The 19,545-nt window shown below is 42.2% G+C and overlaps 1 protein-coding gene across 2 annotated transcripts in view; it reads right to left on the reverse strand.

The window, feature by feature from the left end:
• Positions 1–19,545, reverse strand: part of LOC109935234 (interleukin-18 receptor 1-like) — an 89,882-nt gene that overhangs the window by 52,697 nt on the left and 17,640 nt on the right. For both annotated transcript variants that reach the window (XM_048597532.1, XM_020533903.2), the window contains exons 2-4: positions 11,148–11,221; positions 8,012–8,291; positions 5,290–5,470 (exon numbers count right to left, since the gene is read on the reverse strand). In XM_048597532.1, coding sequence (XP_048453489.1) covers positions 5,290–5,470; positions 8,012–8,291; positions 11,148–11,211 — 525 coding nt within the window. In that variant the 5' untranslated portion in view covers positions 11,212–11,221. The remainder of the gene's footprint in view (positions 1–5,289; positions 5,471–8,011; positions 8,292–11,147; positions 11,222–19,545) is intronic.

A 19,545-nucleotide genomic window follows, 5' to 3' on the forward strand; every position in this document is an offset into this window, starting at 1 on the left:
TCGCTTGGTTTCCCCGATGTAGACGAGGCCACAACGGGAACAGCGGATGCAGTATACCACATTAGCAGACGTGCAGGTGAACATCTGCTTGATGTGGAAAGTCTTCTTGGGGCCTGGGATGGGGGTGATGGGGGAGGTGTAGGGGCAGGTGTAGCACTTCCTGCGGTTGCAGGGAAAAGTGCTGGGTGAGGTGGGGCTGGAGGGGAGAGTGTGGAGCAGACAAGGGAGTCACGGAGAGAGTGGTCACTCCGGAAAGCAGATAAAGGTGGGGAGGGAAATATGTTTTTGGTGGTGGGATCGGACTGCAGATGGCGGAAGTGTCGGAGGATGATGCGTTGGATCCGGAGGTTGGTGGGGTGGTACTTGAGGACGAGGGGGATTCTGTTTTGGTTGTTATTGCGGGGAGGGGGTGTGAGGGATGAGTTGCGGGAAATGTGGGAGACACGGTTGAGGGTGTTCTCGACCACTTAACGGGGAAGTTGCGGTCCTTGAAAAACAAGGACATCTGAGATGTACGGGAGTGGAATGCCTCATCCTGGGAGCAGATGCGGCGGAGGCAAAGGAATTGGGAATAGGGGATGGCATTTTTGCAGGAAGGTGGGTGGGAGGAGGTGTATTCTAGGTAGCTGTGGGAGTCGGTGGGCTTGAAATGGATATCAGTTTCTAGGTGGTCTTGTTTTTTTTGCAATTGATTGTTTCTACAGAGTTCAATGGTTTCACATTTAATATCTTTGCTGTTTTGCTGCAGAAAACATTAACCCGTCGTGCTTCTTCGCACTCTGATATTCCATGCCCTCACTAAAACACTGGGCTGGATTTTACCAAAAATCGGCAAAGTGTCAATTTCAGGGAGTTTCATGGAGTGTTTCCATCCTTGAGCACTAGTGAGTCATCTCACACAACTCTCCACTGCTCACCTCATTATGTGTGCACCATATCCCCACTTTTCCACACTCACGCTGTCATGCCCTCACCAGCAATGGAAGGATTTTCTACTGCCAGGACCTACCAGGATCTGTGTCACCAGGGCCATATTTAAAGGCCAGCCAAGCACCGAGTCAAACACTGCTAGCCACAAACAGCTCTGCACAGTACACGTACTGGGAGGGAAATATAACAGAAAAGCTACTGACAGCACATAGGTGACATGGGTGACACTTCATTGAAAACAGACCCTCACATTTGTCAACGTACTGCCTTTACTTCTTCACTTGTCTGATTGACTGCTATTATAAATGCAGCTACAAGAACCACACTACAGAGGCTACCCATCCTTAGCTCCATACCATGTGACAACCCTGTCTAAGGCAGTCCATCACTTCCCTTAATACCCAGTGTAGCATTACAACTTCTCATTGTCGAATGTGGGAGTAGCACACATTGGAATGCCTTCAAACAGTTATTAACGTTAACTTTTATTGAATAACAGGAAAAGTGTGAAAATAACTAAATAAACCTGCATTTGCTTCTGGAAATAAACATGGACTGCTTGCCTTTTGAACATCAAAAAACTTGAATGATGACTTCATGCAACTCGTGTCTACTGGAACTGGGTGTCAAGTAAGTCATGTATGACTTGTTGCATCCAACGGTGCAGCACTCTATCATGCTGAACATGATGTTTCTCCTGCCTCGTTCTCATCTTCCTCCTTAAAAGACTGCTATTGCTCTCCCAGCTCTTCAGAGTCTATCACACTCCCCTCTTTGTTTGCTCCAGTGTGCAGGGCACAGCACACTAGGACTGTGTGGAACACACTGTGTGGACTGTACTGCAAGGCTCCCCCAGACTAATCAAATCATCAGAACCCTATCTTCAGGAGATTTATCACTTGCTTCAGAATGGGCCTGGTGGATGAGTGGGCTGCATTGTATCTGTGTTTTGTTTCAGCCAGTGGGTTGAATAATCGAGTCATCAGCAGAGGGTAACCATCCTTGTAAGGTCCTCGAAATGAAGCAGAAACCTGACAGTTATCACGAATAGGGGCAATATGACAGTTTCCAGAGGATTTAGTACAAACCCCAATAGGTGATACCAATGATCACAGATGATTGTACTGACTGAATGGAAAACATTTCTGTTGATTAAAGTCTGCCGTCTTAGACTATGGTGCTGTCAGGGTGAGGTATGTACGGTCTATCTGCAGCCCTGCAGCCAGGGGAAGCCAGCTATGTTGGCAAAGCCTACTGCCTGGCCTACAGCACTGACCCTGTCAGTGAGAAATGAGATGAAGCAGTGTGATCTGGCACAAGTTGCATCGGTAATAGCCTTGATACATTTGTGAGTTGAGGAGTGAGACATCCCTCACAGGTCCTCATGGATCCTTGGAAGCCACCAGCTGCATAAACATTTAGTGCAGCTGTCACCTTGACATCAACAGAAGATGGCCACTCACTGACCTCCAAATTGCAATCCTGCTCCAGCAGATGGCATCATTCTGTGATGGTGTCCAGGATCATCTCCATCTGTGGCAGCAACACACCTCACTCATCAGAAGGACCTTCAGCTATGAGCTCTTCATGTGGGAGCTGTTCATTTGCTGCTGGTTCATTTATTCCTCCTCAGTTTCTCTGTGTCTTTGTTGTATCACAACCAGTGCTAACCTCTCCTTAGCAGCATCTATTGGTCATGGTTCCAATGAGACTATGTGATGAATATTAGAAACAGAACAGCTGTGTGTGTGCAGTGTTCATTTACATCACACACAAATGGCAGCTTAGCATAACCCCCAATAGAATGGGACATGGTGGAATTTGGGTTGCTTGCACATGGATCTTTAACATACTAGGCCTTATATTCAGACATATGCGGCACAAGCCATGTTGCTTAAATAAAGTAGGAGATTGTAAGTGCAATATGATTACTGAAACATATGTTCCTGAATCCCCATGCCACCCCCTCAACCCCATCCCCATCCTCCACATCAACCAAGAAAGGCAACATTGCATATAAGAGCACATTGTCAAATATTTACAATTCAAGATGACAGAAAATCAACTCTATGCACTCATGTAGCCAATGGGAACATGGATTGTCTTTATGAATTATGGCCTGTTGGTGACACTTTTAAATTCACTTGTGATTACTTTAGCCTCATAGACATGACCATAATCAGTCTGAACTGACCATTGATTTGTTACGATTGCTACTGGCCAGGATCTGTATCCCAATCAATTGGTTGTTAAGTGTTTCACACACAGGATTCTATGATCACAGATGCCCTCAACCTGTCCTGTGTAAATGCCTGATTATATTAGCTGCCCTGAGAAGGTCCTCTCGTTGCTCACAAATACAACTCAATTTCTCAGACAAAGAAAAAAACACTTACTCTACCTACTCCAGTGTGCTGGCAGCTAGTTTCTATTTCTGTTTTGCATTTGCAATTCAGGTGAGGATGGAAGGCATCATTGGTCATGCTTCACAGACTGAGTTGTAGGCTCAGCCTGTTATATCTAGGTGACTGCCCAATCCCTCTTGTTCTTTTCTTCCTTGCACTGTCTACCCCATCAGTTTTGAGCTTCCCCACCCATCTCTTTCATTGAAATCGCCATCTCCCTGCATTATTCCTGAGCTCCAGGTCTACAGTTAGTCAAGCCACCTATTGTTATGCAACATTCCCCCATCAAATCTAAGGTGATGCTGACTATCAGTGACAACGCTCCCACAGTAACCATGTCTTCCAATGCACTATTGTCTCCCACCTTTACATGTTGTGGAGCCCCCTTCCCATCCCATAATAATTATAGACCCCCAGCATCCCAGCGTGCTGTCTCCAATTCCCACAACTGACTTCCCCAAATTGCCCACCACAGTGGCCCCTGATAAGCTAAATTGACTTTCAGTGAACAGGCATTTTGGAGATCATGGCCCAAGCCCTGACTAACTTGGAATGGCAGCCTTGCCTGATGATGGAGCAAAGCCCTGATTGATCTCTGTCCAGCTCCCAAACTGATTCACTGCTAATCCGCAGACTTGCTGCATTCAATCTGCAGGAGTGACCATGGCCCATTCCCTAGTCTTCAATGATACAGAACATCTGAAACCTAATGTCTCATGTGGCCAAATGTCTTTGTCCAAGCCATCTGACTAAGATAACACAATGTCCTTTACTGATTATGGTGGAACCCTTGACTAACAGCAGTCACCCTTGAATTGCCAGAGAACTACTTCCCTTAGACTTGCAGACATGACATAGAAGCATATTCAGCATGCTTGCTGTGTAAGCTGCTGGCACATGCTGTAGATGTGACACTGATGTAGTGTGGTGTTGAACAGCTACATGTTCACCTCTTCACCAATCACTGCAACAAGATAAACTGCCTGGCTTTGTGTGAGCATTAAAAGACAAGGTGAGACAGAACTACTGTGAGCCTTTAATTTCTGACTGAGGGGACAATGCGCAAAAAGGCAAGGCAAGTGCAAAGAAATGCTGTGAGCATTCAAGAAATGACCAAGTGAATGAACACGAACAAAGCAAGCTTTCTTGTGGTGCATTGGTATTGCCCTTACCTATAAGCCAGGAGGCCTGGGTTCAATTCCTGAACACCACCTGCTCCAGAGGTATGCATTTACATCTCATTATTACCTAATCTCGCCTTATCTATTCAGATTGCTGTTTTCCCAGGCAGTGGAGAGAAACCAGACAGCAACAGCTGTTGATCTGGTGTCTTTGCTAGGTCTTCCACTTGCTCCAGAGGTGTGCAATGACATCTCTGAATACGTTGATTGTAAATATTCAGAAGTCCTGAGATGCTCCCAGTTGTGATGTATGAGATGATATGTGCCCCTGTGCGCAAAGATACCTGGTAGCAGCATGGCAGCAAAAGGTGTTGGTGCCAACTTCCTTGGATGACGGACGGTTGCTGCCCATGGAGTGTGCCCTGAGATGCTGGGAACTGCTGTCCCAGATGGAACCCCAGAGGAGCAAATGATGAGCTGAATCTACCAGGTACCTGCTCAGACTTTCACGTCAGGAGTTGTTGCTGTCTAATTTCAATCCACTACCTCGGAAATAACAAACTGTAGATAAATGAGATTACATTAGGTAATAATGAGATATTAATGCATATAAATAAGCCTCTTGCCACTTACTTGTGAGATTCTTGTCTCACCATTCAAACCTTGGATGGAAAACCAAAAGGTTTTTGCATGACATTAACAATGTCTTCTTTCAATTTTCATCATGTTTAGCCAACTGACTCCACCATTGCCCATAGGTTCCACCTGTTAATTTAAACGCAAGTTTGAGTTCCAAATTTGATAATCTAATTGATTCAGTTGAACATAATTACCTTGTACCATTTCAGATCTTCTTTATTATTCTGGTACTCTTCCATTTGTGGACAAAGCAATTCAATAGATGTTCCAATGTCAGCATCTCGTTCATATGTTAGTTCTTCAGTGTAACAACCTTCATTGATTGGTGTAACATCCAAAGTCACGTTTTCACCCATGATATTGTGAGTTCCATTGCTATTATGCAGAAAGCAGGTTAGAATAAATGATGCTGAACATAAATTTGGGAAAATAAATAACAAGAACTGATGTAGCAGTCAGTTCCAAATTAGACTGCTTTATTCCCTCTCACTTCTTGCTCTCTACAATAGATTTTTGCACAAGGTTCACGATCATTCATAGTAATGAAGCAAAAGGCACTCACATTCCAATGATATTATTAACCCAACACACATTTAATCAGCTGCTTAACCTGAATTGTAAGTCAATGTAAAGCCGTTTTCTGCAGCACTCTCACAATATAATCATCATCTACAAGGCTCAAATCAGAGCTACGATGGGATGCTCACCACCTCCCTGAAAGAACAGAGTACCAAATGCATGAAATAGTCCAGGACAAAGTAATACATTTCTTTGGTACCCATAGCAATAGACTCAATATCCATGCCCTCCACTGCAAGAACACTGCGCTGAAAGTATATTCCATCAGCAACAATTCATGAGCTTTGTGTTAAAAGACTGTCCTAACTGGATGATCATTACCAGTCAGATGTTCAGAAACAGGAGAACCTCATTACCTTTAATTCCAATCAACTTAACTTGACGAAATATTTATGTTCCTTTCATGTCACCGAGTCAAAACCATGAATAAACGTAACACTGCAAAGACTGCAGGGGAAATAAGTATTAATTAACATGGCCTTGCCGAGTCTGGGGGAAAAGTAGAGTTGGATCTGGGTCAGCGTAAGGTGGGGTGGTGGTGTCGGGTCCAGGAGGCACAGTTGGAATCAGTGTGGTTGGAACGCAAGGAGGAGGGGCATCAGATGTCATGGGAACCAGGTCTGAGGGGTTCAGGTACCTGCAGGTAGATATGGAGGGGTGTGTGTGTCTGCATGTAGTGGGGTGGGGGGTTGTCACTTTCATGTCCTCTAACTGTTTCTGGCTAACTATTCAGGGAAATCAGTTGGAACCCTCAAAGTCTCAAACACTAACTCAATTTTGAGGATATTTTCAGAGTGTTCTGGGTGCCAGATAATTGCCCATTAGAGTTTTCAACTTTGCAAGCAATTTCCATGGACTCAGCTACATTGGGCTGCAAATCTGCAAGTTTTCAACTCACAACTGCCTAACTGCTACAACAATTAACGACTTATGGGAAGATCTGGGCCAAACTGATTAACATCACCTAGTTAATGTTCAATTTCTAATACCATAAAGGCTACGTAGTAGTATGCAATGGATTTGATCTAAAGTTATTTATCTTAATGTAGAGAAGTAAAGTTAAAGCTCAACAAGCAGCAATAGCCAGAGAGTATCATATCCAAAGAAATGTGGTTAGAGAAAAATTGAAGAGAGTATTCTGGTTGGCAAAGTACAAGTCATTGATTTTGAAAACTGTCAGCCAGGATAAAAGTTGAAAGTTTTTAAGGAGAAGTTTTGCACTTTGTGCTTGTTGATAAAGGTGAGAATGAAAGACCAGGGCATTGAACATTCTCAGCCTGTGGTCTTCTCTCCATAATTTTCAAAAAAATCAAAAAACACAGGCTACTATGTGCAGTCTATCATCAAGTGTAGCTGTAGGATAGATATAAGTGCAAGGAAAATAGATGAACAGTCAAAAAGGAGATCAAAAAGGAGATGGTGAATAGTGATAATGGGGAGTGAAAACATGTGTCAATGGTATGAATTGAATAATATTGAAAGGGAGTGTGGTTAGCAGAGTAAGCAAATGCCTGTAAAGAGCAGGTAGAATAGTGGCTTAAAAAGGGGACTGAACAGCAACAGGAGGGAGAAGAAGGCAAACTGTGGTGCTGGTGCTTTTGAAAGAAAAATGAAAAAGCTACGAGAAAAGCAAATACCAGCATCAGCTGCAGGAGATTTGGGAGGGAACATGTCAAAATGAAATGAGGGAAGGCAAAGCATGATCCTTAGGCCACCAGGGAAAGTAAAGAATACGACTTTGAATGGACAGACTGGAGTAAAAGTACCAGATTTGTTATATTGGTTCAGGCACAGGGTTTCAAGCTCCAACATATACGAGTCAAGAGTGCTATTGAACTGGAAATTTTGAAGATAGTCTCCCTGTGAAAGTTATAGGTGCTAAACCCATGCATGTGATTTGCAATCTGAGGCAGTAAGGAACTATCCAATTACCTCTGGGTCATTAATAGTCCCATTGGCCTGTTGAAATTCCATAAATGGACTTATTAATTTTTAGATTGAAAGACTCATCACATAGCAAACTACTTACAATGTCAAAAGTCAACCTTGTGAAATATTCCATAATTCCCTACCAATGCATTTTCAGTATCTGTCATTATTCTTCAGACTGTTTTTCTTCTTCTCATCAAGAAATGTTGGATACACCAAAAGGTTAAGTTTAAAGTGAGAGGTAATTAACGGCTAGATCTTAAGTTGTGAGGCATTTTAGGAGATTTGTCAATATATTCCTGGTTTTCATCATAACGTTGACTGATGGCATCCAATTCAAAAGAATGACCCATCCCCTCCCTCCACACACACCTGCCAGCATGCATAATTATCATTATTGCTACTTACAAGAACAAACAGAAGTATCTTCCAGTATCATTCAAGGTTGCAGGCCAAAAACCGAGCAAGAATCCTTCAACAGTAAACCTGCCTGTTCTTCCTACAAGTTCAATACTACCATTTCCATGTAGGTCCTTAAACCAAGTAATTGCAGATCCATTTGTTTGAAGGTCATTCATGGCATGACAAGTAGATGAGACACACAATCTACAACGTAAGCGGGCATGTTCGCCTTCAAGGGCATAAACTGTTGTCATTACATCTGCAGGACATCTGTCAATCTGATTTGCTATAAATAATCAAAGTTTTTAGACTTTGTTAGAATACAGCAGCATGTTACACCACAGTGAAAAATGTAATTTTGAGAGGTAGATATTTAGTTTACAATAATTTATATTAATCATAAAATCAGAATGATATAAAAGTTGAGATAAAGATATTAAGAGGGTTAATTAAAATTTTAGTCAAAATTTGGGTATTCAAGAGTGGTATTAAAGTAGAGGACACAAGTGGAGAGTTTAGGAAACTCTGAAGTCTAGAGCTAAGGTGGTTGAAGGCGTAGCAAATAATGATGGGGCAAAGGTAATGGAGGAGGCACAGAAGGCCAGAGCTGGTAAAAACAGCATTCTTAGATATTTTCAGGGCATGAGAAATATAATAAGATACAAAGAGTTGCATCCATGAATAGATTTAATGACAAAGTTGAGAATTTAAAATTTAAGGCTTTGATAGTCTAGAAGAAAATCTCGGGATGTCGTGTAGAAGAGATGGGGCAGTAGCGTTGTGGTTGAGCTGGACTCTATGATGGCTGGGAAGAAGGAATGTAGTATTGGAAACAAAAACAGAAATTGCCTGAAAAAGTTCAGCAGTTCTGGCAACATCTGTGGAGAGAAATCACAGGCCTTGTTTCCAGGGAGTGGAGTCAGAGGGAGGAGCACCCAGAGCACGGTAATATAAATCTAACTTACCTCAGGGATTCGTGGCCTTGTTTCCCGGAGCGGAGTCAGAGGGAGGAGCACCCAGAGTAACTGAAACCTAACTGGAAAGGTGACATCACAGGAGAACTGTGACCTGATTGGCTGGTAGGAAATCTGCCCAATGTATAGAAAGGACACTCCAGAACTAATAAATAAATTAACTAACTGGGATTAACCAACTAATACCTGAATTAACCAAGTAGAGATGGCTAGGCAGGTGATGTGCTGTAGCTGTATGATGTGGGAGCTGGCGAATCCTATTGTGAACTGGAGTGACCATATCTGCAGCAAGTGCAATGTATTACCATGGATCAAGGATTGGTTAACTAACAGGAAGCAAAGATTGGAGATAAAGGAGTATTTTCCCGGTTGGCGGACAGTGACTAGTGGTGTGCTTCTGGGCTCAGTGTTTGGACCGCAGTTGTTTATAACTTACGTAGATGATTTGGAGTTGGGGACCACATGTAGTGTGTCAAAGTTGGCAGATAACACTAAAAGATGAGTGGTGGAGCAAAGTGTGCAGAGGATTCTGAAAGTTTGCAGGGTGATACAGATCGTTTAAGTAAATTGATGAAGGTCTGGCAGATGGAATTCAATGTTGATAAATGTGAAGTTATCCATTTTGGTAGGAATAACACTAAAAGGGACTATTACTTGAATGGTAGAAAATTGCAGCATGCTGCTGTGCAGAGGGACCTGGATGTCCTTGTACATGAATTGCAGAAGGTTGGTTTGCAGATACAACGGGTAATTAAGAAGGCAAACGGAACTTTGTCCTTCATTGGTAGAAGGATTGAGTTTAAAAGCAGGGAGGCTATGTTACAGCTGTATAGGATGCTGGTGAGGCCACACCTGGAGTACTGTGTGCAGTTTTGGTCTCCTTACTTGAGAAAGAATGTACTGGCACTGGAGTGGGTGCACAGCAGATTCACGAGGGTGATTCCAGAATTGAGATGGTTGGCTTATGAGGAGAGGCTGAATAGACTGGGATTACATTCATTGGAATTTGGAAGAATGAGGGGGGGAATCTTACAGAAACATATAAAATTATGAAGGGGATGGATAAGATAGAAACAAGGAGATTGTTTCCACTGGTGGGTGAAACTACAATCAGAGGGCATAGCCTCAAAATTAGGAGGACCAGATTTACGACTGAATTGAGGAGGAATTTCTTCTCCCAAAGGGTTGTGAATCTGTGGAATTCGCTGCTCAGTGAAGTAGTTGAGGCTTCCTCATTGAATGTTTTTAATGTTAAGATAGATAATTTTTTGAACAGTAAAGGAATTAAGAGTTATGGTGAGAGGTGAATAAGCGGAACTGAGGCCATGAAAAAAAACCAGCCATGATCTTATTGAATGGGGGAGCAGGCTCAAAGGGCCAGATGGCCTACTCCTGCTCCTGGTTCTTATGTTCTTAATGCTCCGGGTCCAGTGACCCTTTCTCAGAACCAGCAGTTTACTGTGGAGGTGACAAAGACAAGAGTGAGACAGCATTGAAGGCAGGCAACTCTACAAAATTGAAAGTAGATTTTCTGCCTGATGGAAACAATTGGAGTCATAAGTTCAGCTCAGGGTCAAACATTATGCTGATGTTGTGAACAAATTCATTCAACCAAAAATAATGGTCACTGAAAGGAAGGTAACGGTGCAGAATTTGTAACCAAAGCTGAAATGCTTTCTTTCCTTTAAAGTTTTAACTGAACAAGACTGTGACTTAGTCAAGGCTAGATATTCAACAAGCAATTTGAGAATACCAGATTAGCCAAGGGAAGTGGTGAAGAGAAAGGGCTAGTGTATATGTAGAAGCTGAGCCTATATCTTCAGATGAAGAGGTAAGATGTAGCTGATGAAGAAAAGGGGTCCCAGATGTTTAAGAGGTATTGTAGTACAGTACATGGCTTGGAAAGAATCCATTACCTGAGATTCTATGGTTTTGATTTTATGGGCAAGAGTAGGCAGTCTACACATATTCCTACATTACCAAAATCCAAAAACTTTCAGACTTTTTTTTGCAAAACAGAGAACTTGGAATTTTTACAATCATAATCTACAAAAGCTAAAGGAAAAGACAGAAGTAAACACAGAGTTTAGCAAGCAATATGAGCAAAATCTGACACAATTTACATGTAATTTATGAGCTCACAAATAGAAAATCTAGACAGATCTTACCTTTAGTACTGCATCCATTCGCCATTTCAGATATGGCAAATGTTAACAAAAATATCCAGAACATTGCAATCACCCTGCAATTCAGAGTAAAATGTTACAGTTTGATTTGCCTCAGACTAGTACAAAATATCAATAAAAAGAAGACAGTGACATGTTCCCTATTCAATCACTAGATCATGCTACATTGAGGTACACATAAAATGGATATTTGCAGACATACGTTGACATGATACCGTTATCCTCAATCACAAAAGGCTCATAGGTTGCACACAGAAGGCTGTCCACCACCTGTTGCTGTGCCTAGACGTTACACGTTGCATACTAGTATCAAGGGGAAAGCTCAATGGAAGGAATCAGAATGTTCACACAAGAGGTCATTGTAGCAGTTTAGAGGGACTAACATTTGGATGAGAGTCTAAGGTTGCTTCCATCTCATGAAATATATACTGGTGTGTTACCACTTTAAGACCCGAATATGCAAGTGAGCCAAGGACTGGGAGAAGGGCACCCGACAAGCAGCAAGGAGAACTCCAAGTAGCAGCATGCTACACAAAGGATATGTCCACATGTTGCTCTGGAACTGCAGGTCATCAGTTTGTCTTAACCTATTTGAGAATTTCAAGTAAATTGAACCTACTCTGTTTACAAATCCAGTAAGGGAGTGGCAACTCTGTGTTAAGGATCACAAGAACATGATATGGTAATCAGCAGGGATTTATCCTGAAAAAATTCAGGCAGTGATAGAACTTGAAAACCACAGAAAAAGGCTTCAGACAGGATTTGAAGCAATACTGTAGTTACAACTACAAAGAGATATCAGGGAAAAAAAAATCACTACACAAACAGTGCAGGCTAAGCAGGAAGAACTTGATTTGCGAGCTACCCAGAGTGGTGGAGGCAGCCAGAGGGTCAGTTCTGAGCTGAGCTAAGGAAGCCACAGTGCACCAGGAGTAGCTTCAGGTGTCATGTTCATGCACAAAACAAGCATACACAGCAACAAAGCTTGAGCCAAGAAACGAAGGGAGTTTTTTAAGCAAAGCAAAAGCAGTATAGCAGCTAAGAGGCACGGAGTAGCCTTATAGTCTCCCTAGTATCACAGAAAGCTTTAGGTTTAATATTGCCTTAAAGAATATAAGTTTTGAAGGATTGCATAAGAAGGGATTTGTTTCAAGCTGTGTGGACGTAACTGGAATGTTTCTTTAAAAGAGATGATTGAAAGTTCTCCATGGAGCAACATTGAGGAGAAACAGAAGTAAATTTACATGTATTTGGAAAAGCAAAGACTGATTAGGGATAGTCGACATGGCTTTCTGCATGGGAAACTGTGTCTCACTAACTTGATAGAGTTTTTTGAAGAAGTAACGAAGAGGATTGATGAGGGCAGAGCAGTGGACGTGATCTACATGGACTTCAGTGAGACATTTGACAAAGTTCCTCATGGTAGATTGGTTAGCATGGTTAGATCACATGGAATACAGGAGAACTAGCCATTTCGATACAAAAATCGGCTTGAAGGTGGAAGACAGGATGGTGATGGAGGGTTGCTTTTCAGACTGTTACACAACGTAAGCATAAGAATTTCCAGACAGAAGATTCTGATCAGAGTTCCTTAAAATGCAGAGCCACACGTCCAATCTGACAGGTCCATTGTAGTGTAGAACAGTCAGGGGAAAGAAATCAATAACCAGTAAAATCAGCAGTCAGTTGCTGCACTAACTTAGAGATGCAGAATCACAAACAGCCACCTTGACCAACCACTGTGAAACAGTAAGTACAAAAGATAAGTGTAAGGATAGGATGCCTGCTGGCTAGGGAAGGTGACGTAGTGCAAGGGGCCCACATAGATGATGGAGTGTTTACGGGAGGTGGAGGTGGACGGATGGCTAGAGGAGTTGTTGTCTTGTATAAGGGGAGGTGATTGGGTCCTGCAAGGTTTGGGTCTGCCAGTGGGTGAAGGGGAGGTCAGGTTTACAGCACACAAAAGGGAGGTTGATTCTGGTGGTTCGGCAGGGGACTGAGCCTCATGTTGACGCAGTTAAGGTCAGATCCAGGGGAAGTTACACGCATTTGATGTAAGTTGGTTGGAGGGGGGGATGTCAGTTTAATAGGTGTTAGACTAGGCTTTTAACAGTCTAACATTTCCTGAGTAACTGTTTACTTAATTGCGTGGAACCCTCCAATTTAAATGGACGCTTTCAGAGGGTCCTAGGCTTAGGGGAATTGGCCAGTAGAATCTTCAATTTCTTGGGGATTCCTTCAGAGTTTACCATGTCAGGGATTCTGCAGTGTCACCTGTACTCAAGTCCCTTCTATGCCTCAGGAAAAATTTCCAGCTACTGGAAATTACAGGTCGCAATGTCAAAATCTGGGGGTGACACCAAATTGGAGTGTATAATTAATAGTGAGAAAGTCCAGAGCAAAACATAAGTAGGCATGAAGCACATTAGATTGAATAGCCCTTAAGAACTGGCAGAGGAATTGTAATGCACAATAAACCCACTCCTGTTGGCTGCACTGCAGGCTGTGTACCACCATTCAGGAAATCCCTCCTTCCTTTTTGTTTTGTATCAAATCCATTTGTACATTGGCAGAAAATCTTGGTGCATGCACTCTCGTGTAAATTTATTCCTCATCTGAGTGAAACGTATGAATGCTGTTAAACAGACTATATTTTCGATTTTTCACACGCCCTTGTTTTTACATAGATCACCGCAGAGTTAATTCCAGTCACTTTCCTCGCCAAAGATCCTTGGCCTGTACAAATATCTGTCCCACTGTGCCAGGGTATGTTTCCATTTTCCATACCTAAGTATCCATCTACCTTAATGCCACACCAGAGGTCGTCTTGTGCAAATGGCCTGAAACCATTGGTAACTGAGCTGAAAATGCCCAAACTCAAATTTAATAAGATTGACAGTTAACACACAGGGGAATCTTTCAATCCATCATTCCAGGGAGACTGGAACCTAAATACAGAGGGAAAAACAAATGTAAAACCCATGTCCTTCACCAGAATGTGTTTGTTGTTAGTCAATTAAGAATTTAGATTATTGCATTTCCATTATTGTTGTTCTTTATTCATCTTAAAATACTGAAATTTAAACAGATCTGACTGTCTTCTGTAAGTCAGTCTAAGGTAAAATGCTTCATTGGAGGAGGCCTATACTTGACCGAATCATTTGAAGTCTTCCATTGTATCATCTAAGTATGTAAGTATCCTCAAAAGAAGCTCCACCGCCCCATACGCCATTCTTTAATAGCAGCTGATACCCCTCATCGGAGCAAAGAATAGGTAAGTGATTCAGCAACAGAGACAACAGGGTAGTGCTACGGGTGGTATTTCAGTACAGCAATGTGATTCAGCACACAGCCAATAATCTGGAAATGGAAATGTTCTGTAAGTCAGTCTAAGGCAAGACATTTTGTAGGACGAGAACCTCAGAAATGTAAATTATTGCTGAAAACACTCCTAAAACGAAAGCAACAAGTACCAAATAGCCACGAGGTCTGTGGTTACTACAAGGATCAGACAATAATCAAAAACAGAGGCATCTGTTCCAAGGTCAACGATTGTGCTATAAATAAATGTAAATGACCTATTTAATTAAACTGAGTACCGTTAGACGTAGCACAAACCTGTGAAAGGCTAAAAGGCTAGACTAGATTTCGCAATTTGCAATTTGTTGACCATCATTTAAAAATTGACTCATTCTTCAGATTATTGGAAAGAAAAATACAAAAAAGGTTTAAACTTGTAACATTGTATTCTTCCTCTGTTCTATTACCTTACGTGCTTTGTATGGTATGATCTGCCTGTACTGCATGCAAAACAAAATTTTTAACCGTACCTCTAGTTATGTGACAATAATAAATCAAACATAGGTTGTACATTTTTTACAGCATTACTGGGAATGATGTTGGATTTGGTGCTTATTAAGTAGCAGGGTTTCATCAATTCACTAAAACCTTTATTTACATTTCTGGTTATTTGGACTTATTGGACATCAGTTTATTTTAACCTTAACGTTCCTCTCCTCTTTGATCTTCTTAAAATGTGTTTCTAGCTTGTGAACAGCACTTGGAAAACCAAACTGATTATCCATCCCTGGTTACACTGAAAGGCTGCTGAAGGGCTTCCCAACCTACCAGATGGTGCACACATAATGGTGTTTGGTCCGGTCTTCAAGGATTTTGAAACAATGGTGATAAACATATGATAGTACGTGTATAGGTCAGGATAGTGCATGATTCAGAGGAGAATGGCTGCTCAGCTGCTACCCCGGCTTTGGGGTCGAGCATTGATAGGGGCTTCAAGTATCACATTTAGCTGACACAAAACTGTCAGATTTGGGTGCACCCTCAAGAGAATAGCCTTTACCCCATGGGAGAGGCATCTGCTGTCCTCTCCCAGGATGTTAACATGCCTGTGCACCAAGCACCAACTCCAATTGCGTCTTTATTAATTCCACACAGCCAGCTACACAAGGCTGACATGATCTAGGCTGAGATGTTGTAGCCTGTTGCGGACCCTGAAGACCAAGTCACTTAAGGTCTACCACTACAGTCATTTAAGTATTCTCAAAGGAAGCTCCATCTCCTCATACTTTAACAACCGCTGATACCGCTCATCGGAACAATGAATAAAAAAATGACCGAGAGAAAGAGAGTCCAGTGTAGTGCTGAAGTTGGGATCTCATTATAACCATACAATGCAGCATACAGCTAATAATCTGGAAATTCAGTCAGAACTGTACTGCAGTGATCTTCCAGAAAGGCCCAAAAAGTGCTAGCATTACCTGAACACACCATTAGTTTGCTTAATGAGGTCGCTGATTCCCTCATTGTAAACCACCTCTGCATCTACAATGGTTTCCAGACTGGAGTCATGTGCCATGTCTGGAAGAGATTTGCCACTGTCACCAAGTGTCCAGCCTGCAACCTAATGGTCTGCTTCTAATAAAGGCAGCACAGAGTGCAGGATGGATGACTTATGATCACTGCTTACAAACCAGATTCTGACCTTCACTGGTACCTATAGTCTCAAACAGCCTGCACATTCAGTGAGTGAACATTCGAATTATAGAATGGTTACAGCACAGAAAGAAACCAGTCTGTCAAGTGTGTTCTGCCTCACTACAAGACCAACTTAGCTACCCTCATACCTTTCCTATAGCCCCACAATTTTTAGAATTTGTTTCAATTTCCTTTTGAAAGCCACAATCAAAATCAGCATCCTCCACACCCTCAGAAAGCACAGCCCACAGCCTAACACATACTGGGTAAATATGTTCCTTTTACAGTGGTTGGCTCTTTTGTCAATCACCTTAAATTAGTGTACTCTAGTTCTTGACCCTTCTGCAAATAGTAATTTACAATGTCTAAACTCCTCATGGTTGTGAATTCTTTTCTGAAATCTTTTCTAAAAATAACAATGGTGTTATCAGTTTAACCATTTGACTGAAGTTCTTCCTTGAAACTATGCTTATCAATCTTCTCTGCATCCTCTCGAACACCTTCACATCCTTCCTAAATTGGTCACAGAATTAAATAGAACTACATATATTACTTATAGTAGCAACAGTAGGCTATGCAAGCCTGCTCAACCATTCAACATGATCATGGCTGAACTCCAAATCTAGGTTAGTAAGTAGCTCAAGAAAAGCAACTGTTACCATTAAGGCAGTTTGTCTCCAACATGGTGTTTTCCCTGATACTGCAAGATTGTAGCAAATGAAACTGGTGTGGATATTGCAATAATTAAGAATTCAATATTTATTGCAGTCAACTATAAAATTATTACATTAACAGGCACATAAGCATCTGGGCTCATTTTGCACAATTATATTACAACAGTGTGACATATTTCCAGTAGAGTGTCATCCTTCAAGTGATCCCAAAGTAAGATGGAGTATGAGGTTTTTAAATCTCAGGTTGCACGTTTTGTTACAATAATCTCCCTCCTACGAGCCAAAGTCCCCACCTGCTTCAAGAAGACCACTATCATCCCCATACGTAAGAAAACACATGCAGTGTGCCTTAATGACTACTGCCCAGTGGCTCTGACCTCGATAATCATGAGGTGCCTCGAGAGGCTGGTCATGACCCACATCAACTTCAGTTGCCCAACCTACCTTGATCCCCTACCATTTGCCTACCGACATAGCAGGTGGACAGAGGATGTCATACCCCTAGCTCTGCACTCATCCCTGGAACATTTGGCCAATGAAGACATCTATGTGAGGCTCCTATTATTGACTACAGCTCCTGCTTCAACACCATTATCTCCTCCATACTGATCTCGAAACTGTGTGACCTTGGCCTTGGCTCCACCCTCTGCAACTGGATCCTCAGCTTTCTGACCCATAGACCATAATCAGTGAGGATAGGTAACTGCACCTCCTCCACTATAACACTCAACACTGGAGCCCCCCCAAGGATGGATCCTCAGCCCCTACTGTACTCCCTGTACACCTACGACTGTGTTACCAAATTCCGAACAAACGCCATTTACAAGTTCGCTAATGACACCATCTTAGTGGGACGGATATCTAACAATGACGAGTCAAAATACAGAAGGGAGATAGAGGGCTTGGTGATATGGTGCAATGAAAACAACCTGTCTCTCAACATTGGTAAAACTAAAGAACTGATCATTGACTTCAGAAAGAAAGGAGGAGAACATGGTTCTATCTACATCAATGGAACTGAGGTTGCGAGGATGGACAGCATCAAGTTCCTCGGAGTGACGATAACCAATGAACTGTCCTGTACTTCCCATGTAAATGTGACAGTCAAGAAGACATAACAACACCTTTTCTTCCCCAGGCGGCTCAGGAAATTTGGCATGTCCATAAGGTCCCTCACTAATGCCTACAGATGCACAATTGAAAGCATACTGTCCGGGTGCATAATGGCCTGGTATGGTAACTGCTCTGCCCAGGATGTTAAGAAACTACAGAAAGTTGTGTGCACGGCCCAGACCATCATGGAAGCCAATCTTCCATCCATGGACATCATTTACACGACCCGCTGCCACAGAAAGATGGCCAACATCATCAAATACCATCGCACCCTGGTAATGACCTCCTACAACCTCTTCTGTACCTCTTTTTCAGGCAGAAGATACAGAAGCTTGAACACACACGAGCAGGTTCAGCAACAGCTTCTTCCCGGCCATTGTCAGACTGTTGAATGGACTGTAGCCTCAAATAATGTAACCTGTATGCCTCTAAGTCTTTTTCATCTGTACATCCTTTGCCTGCTGTGATCTGCCTGTAACGCCCATAAACAAAGCTTTTCACTGTATTTCGGTCCACGTAATAAAATCAATCAATAATGATATCATGATCATATTTCTTAAAGGTATACTGACGGTGAGACATAGCACAGCAATAACGAGTCTCCACGAAGGTATAATCAATATCACTTCTAAGCTGTGCACATGAACCTCAGGAGGTCCAAGCAGCAGAAAATTAGAGGGAGCGTTGGATATAGGTACGTTAAGTGAATGAGTAAAAATATGGCAGATGGAACATAATGTGGAACATGTAACGTTGTCCACATTGGCAGAAAGAATAGAGAGATGTGGGTAACCTGGTACATGAATGGTAAAAAAAAACATGTAGGTACAGCAAGAGATTAACATGGCGAAAGGAATGTTGTCATTTATTGCACAGGGAATAGAATATAAAACGAGAAATATTCTGATACAGTTCTGCAGGATGTTGATGAGATGACATCTGAAGTACTATATACAGTTTGGTCTCCTTATTTAAGAAAGAATAGAAGTATGCAAGAAACAGCCCAAAGGAAGCTCATCTAGCTGATTCCTTGGATTGTACGGGTTAGCTCATGAGGAAAGGATGGATAGTTTGGGCCTGAATCCATTGCTGTTTAGAACAATGAGGGACAATCTTATTGAATCAAACAAGATCCTGAGGAGACTTGACAGGATGGATGCTGGGAGCATAATAGTTTAAAAATCACTGGTCACTCATTTAAGACAGAGATGAAGAGAAGGAAGCTTGTGAGTCTTCTCCAAAGAACAGTGGAGGTAGGGTGATTGAATATTTTTAAGGCAGAAGTACAAAGATTCTTGACTGCATGGCAGTCAAAAGTTATTAAGCACAGATCAGAATGTGGAGTGTGCACCTTATCAGATCAGTCACACCCCTACTAAGCAGCAAAGCAGACAGGAGAGCCTCCAGTCACATGGTCTGAAGGTAACCGGAGCAGGTAGTCATGGAGGTTAATACCAGGGACCAAGCCTGAAGGATCTCAGATGCAGTGCTAGAAAGAGGTTCAATGCCCTGACACAAGTGGTCATGGTGAACAAATTCATCTCCAAATGCCATGTCCAACCAATTGCGCCCTACAACCACTGCTCAGTTCACCTCAA

Source organism: Rhincodon typus, chromosome 6 (assembly GCF_021869965.1).
Source record: "Rhincodon typus isolate 14 chromosome 6, sRhiTyp1.1, whole genome shotgun sequence".
Lineage (NCBI taxonomy): Eukaryota > Metazoa > Chordata > Chondrichthyes > Orectolobiformes > Rhincodontidae > Rhincodon > Rhincodon typus.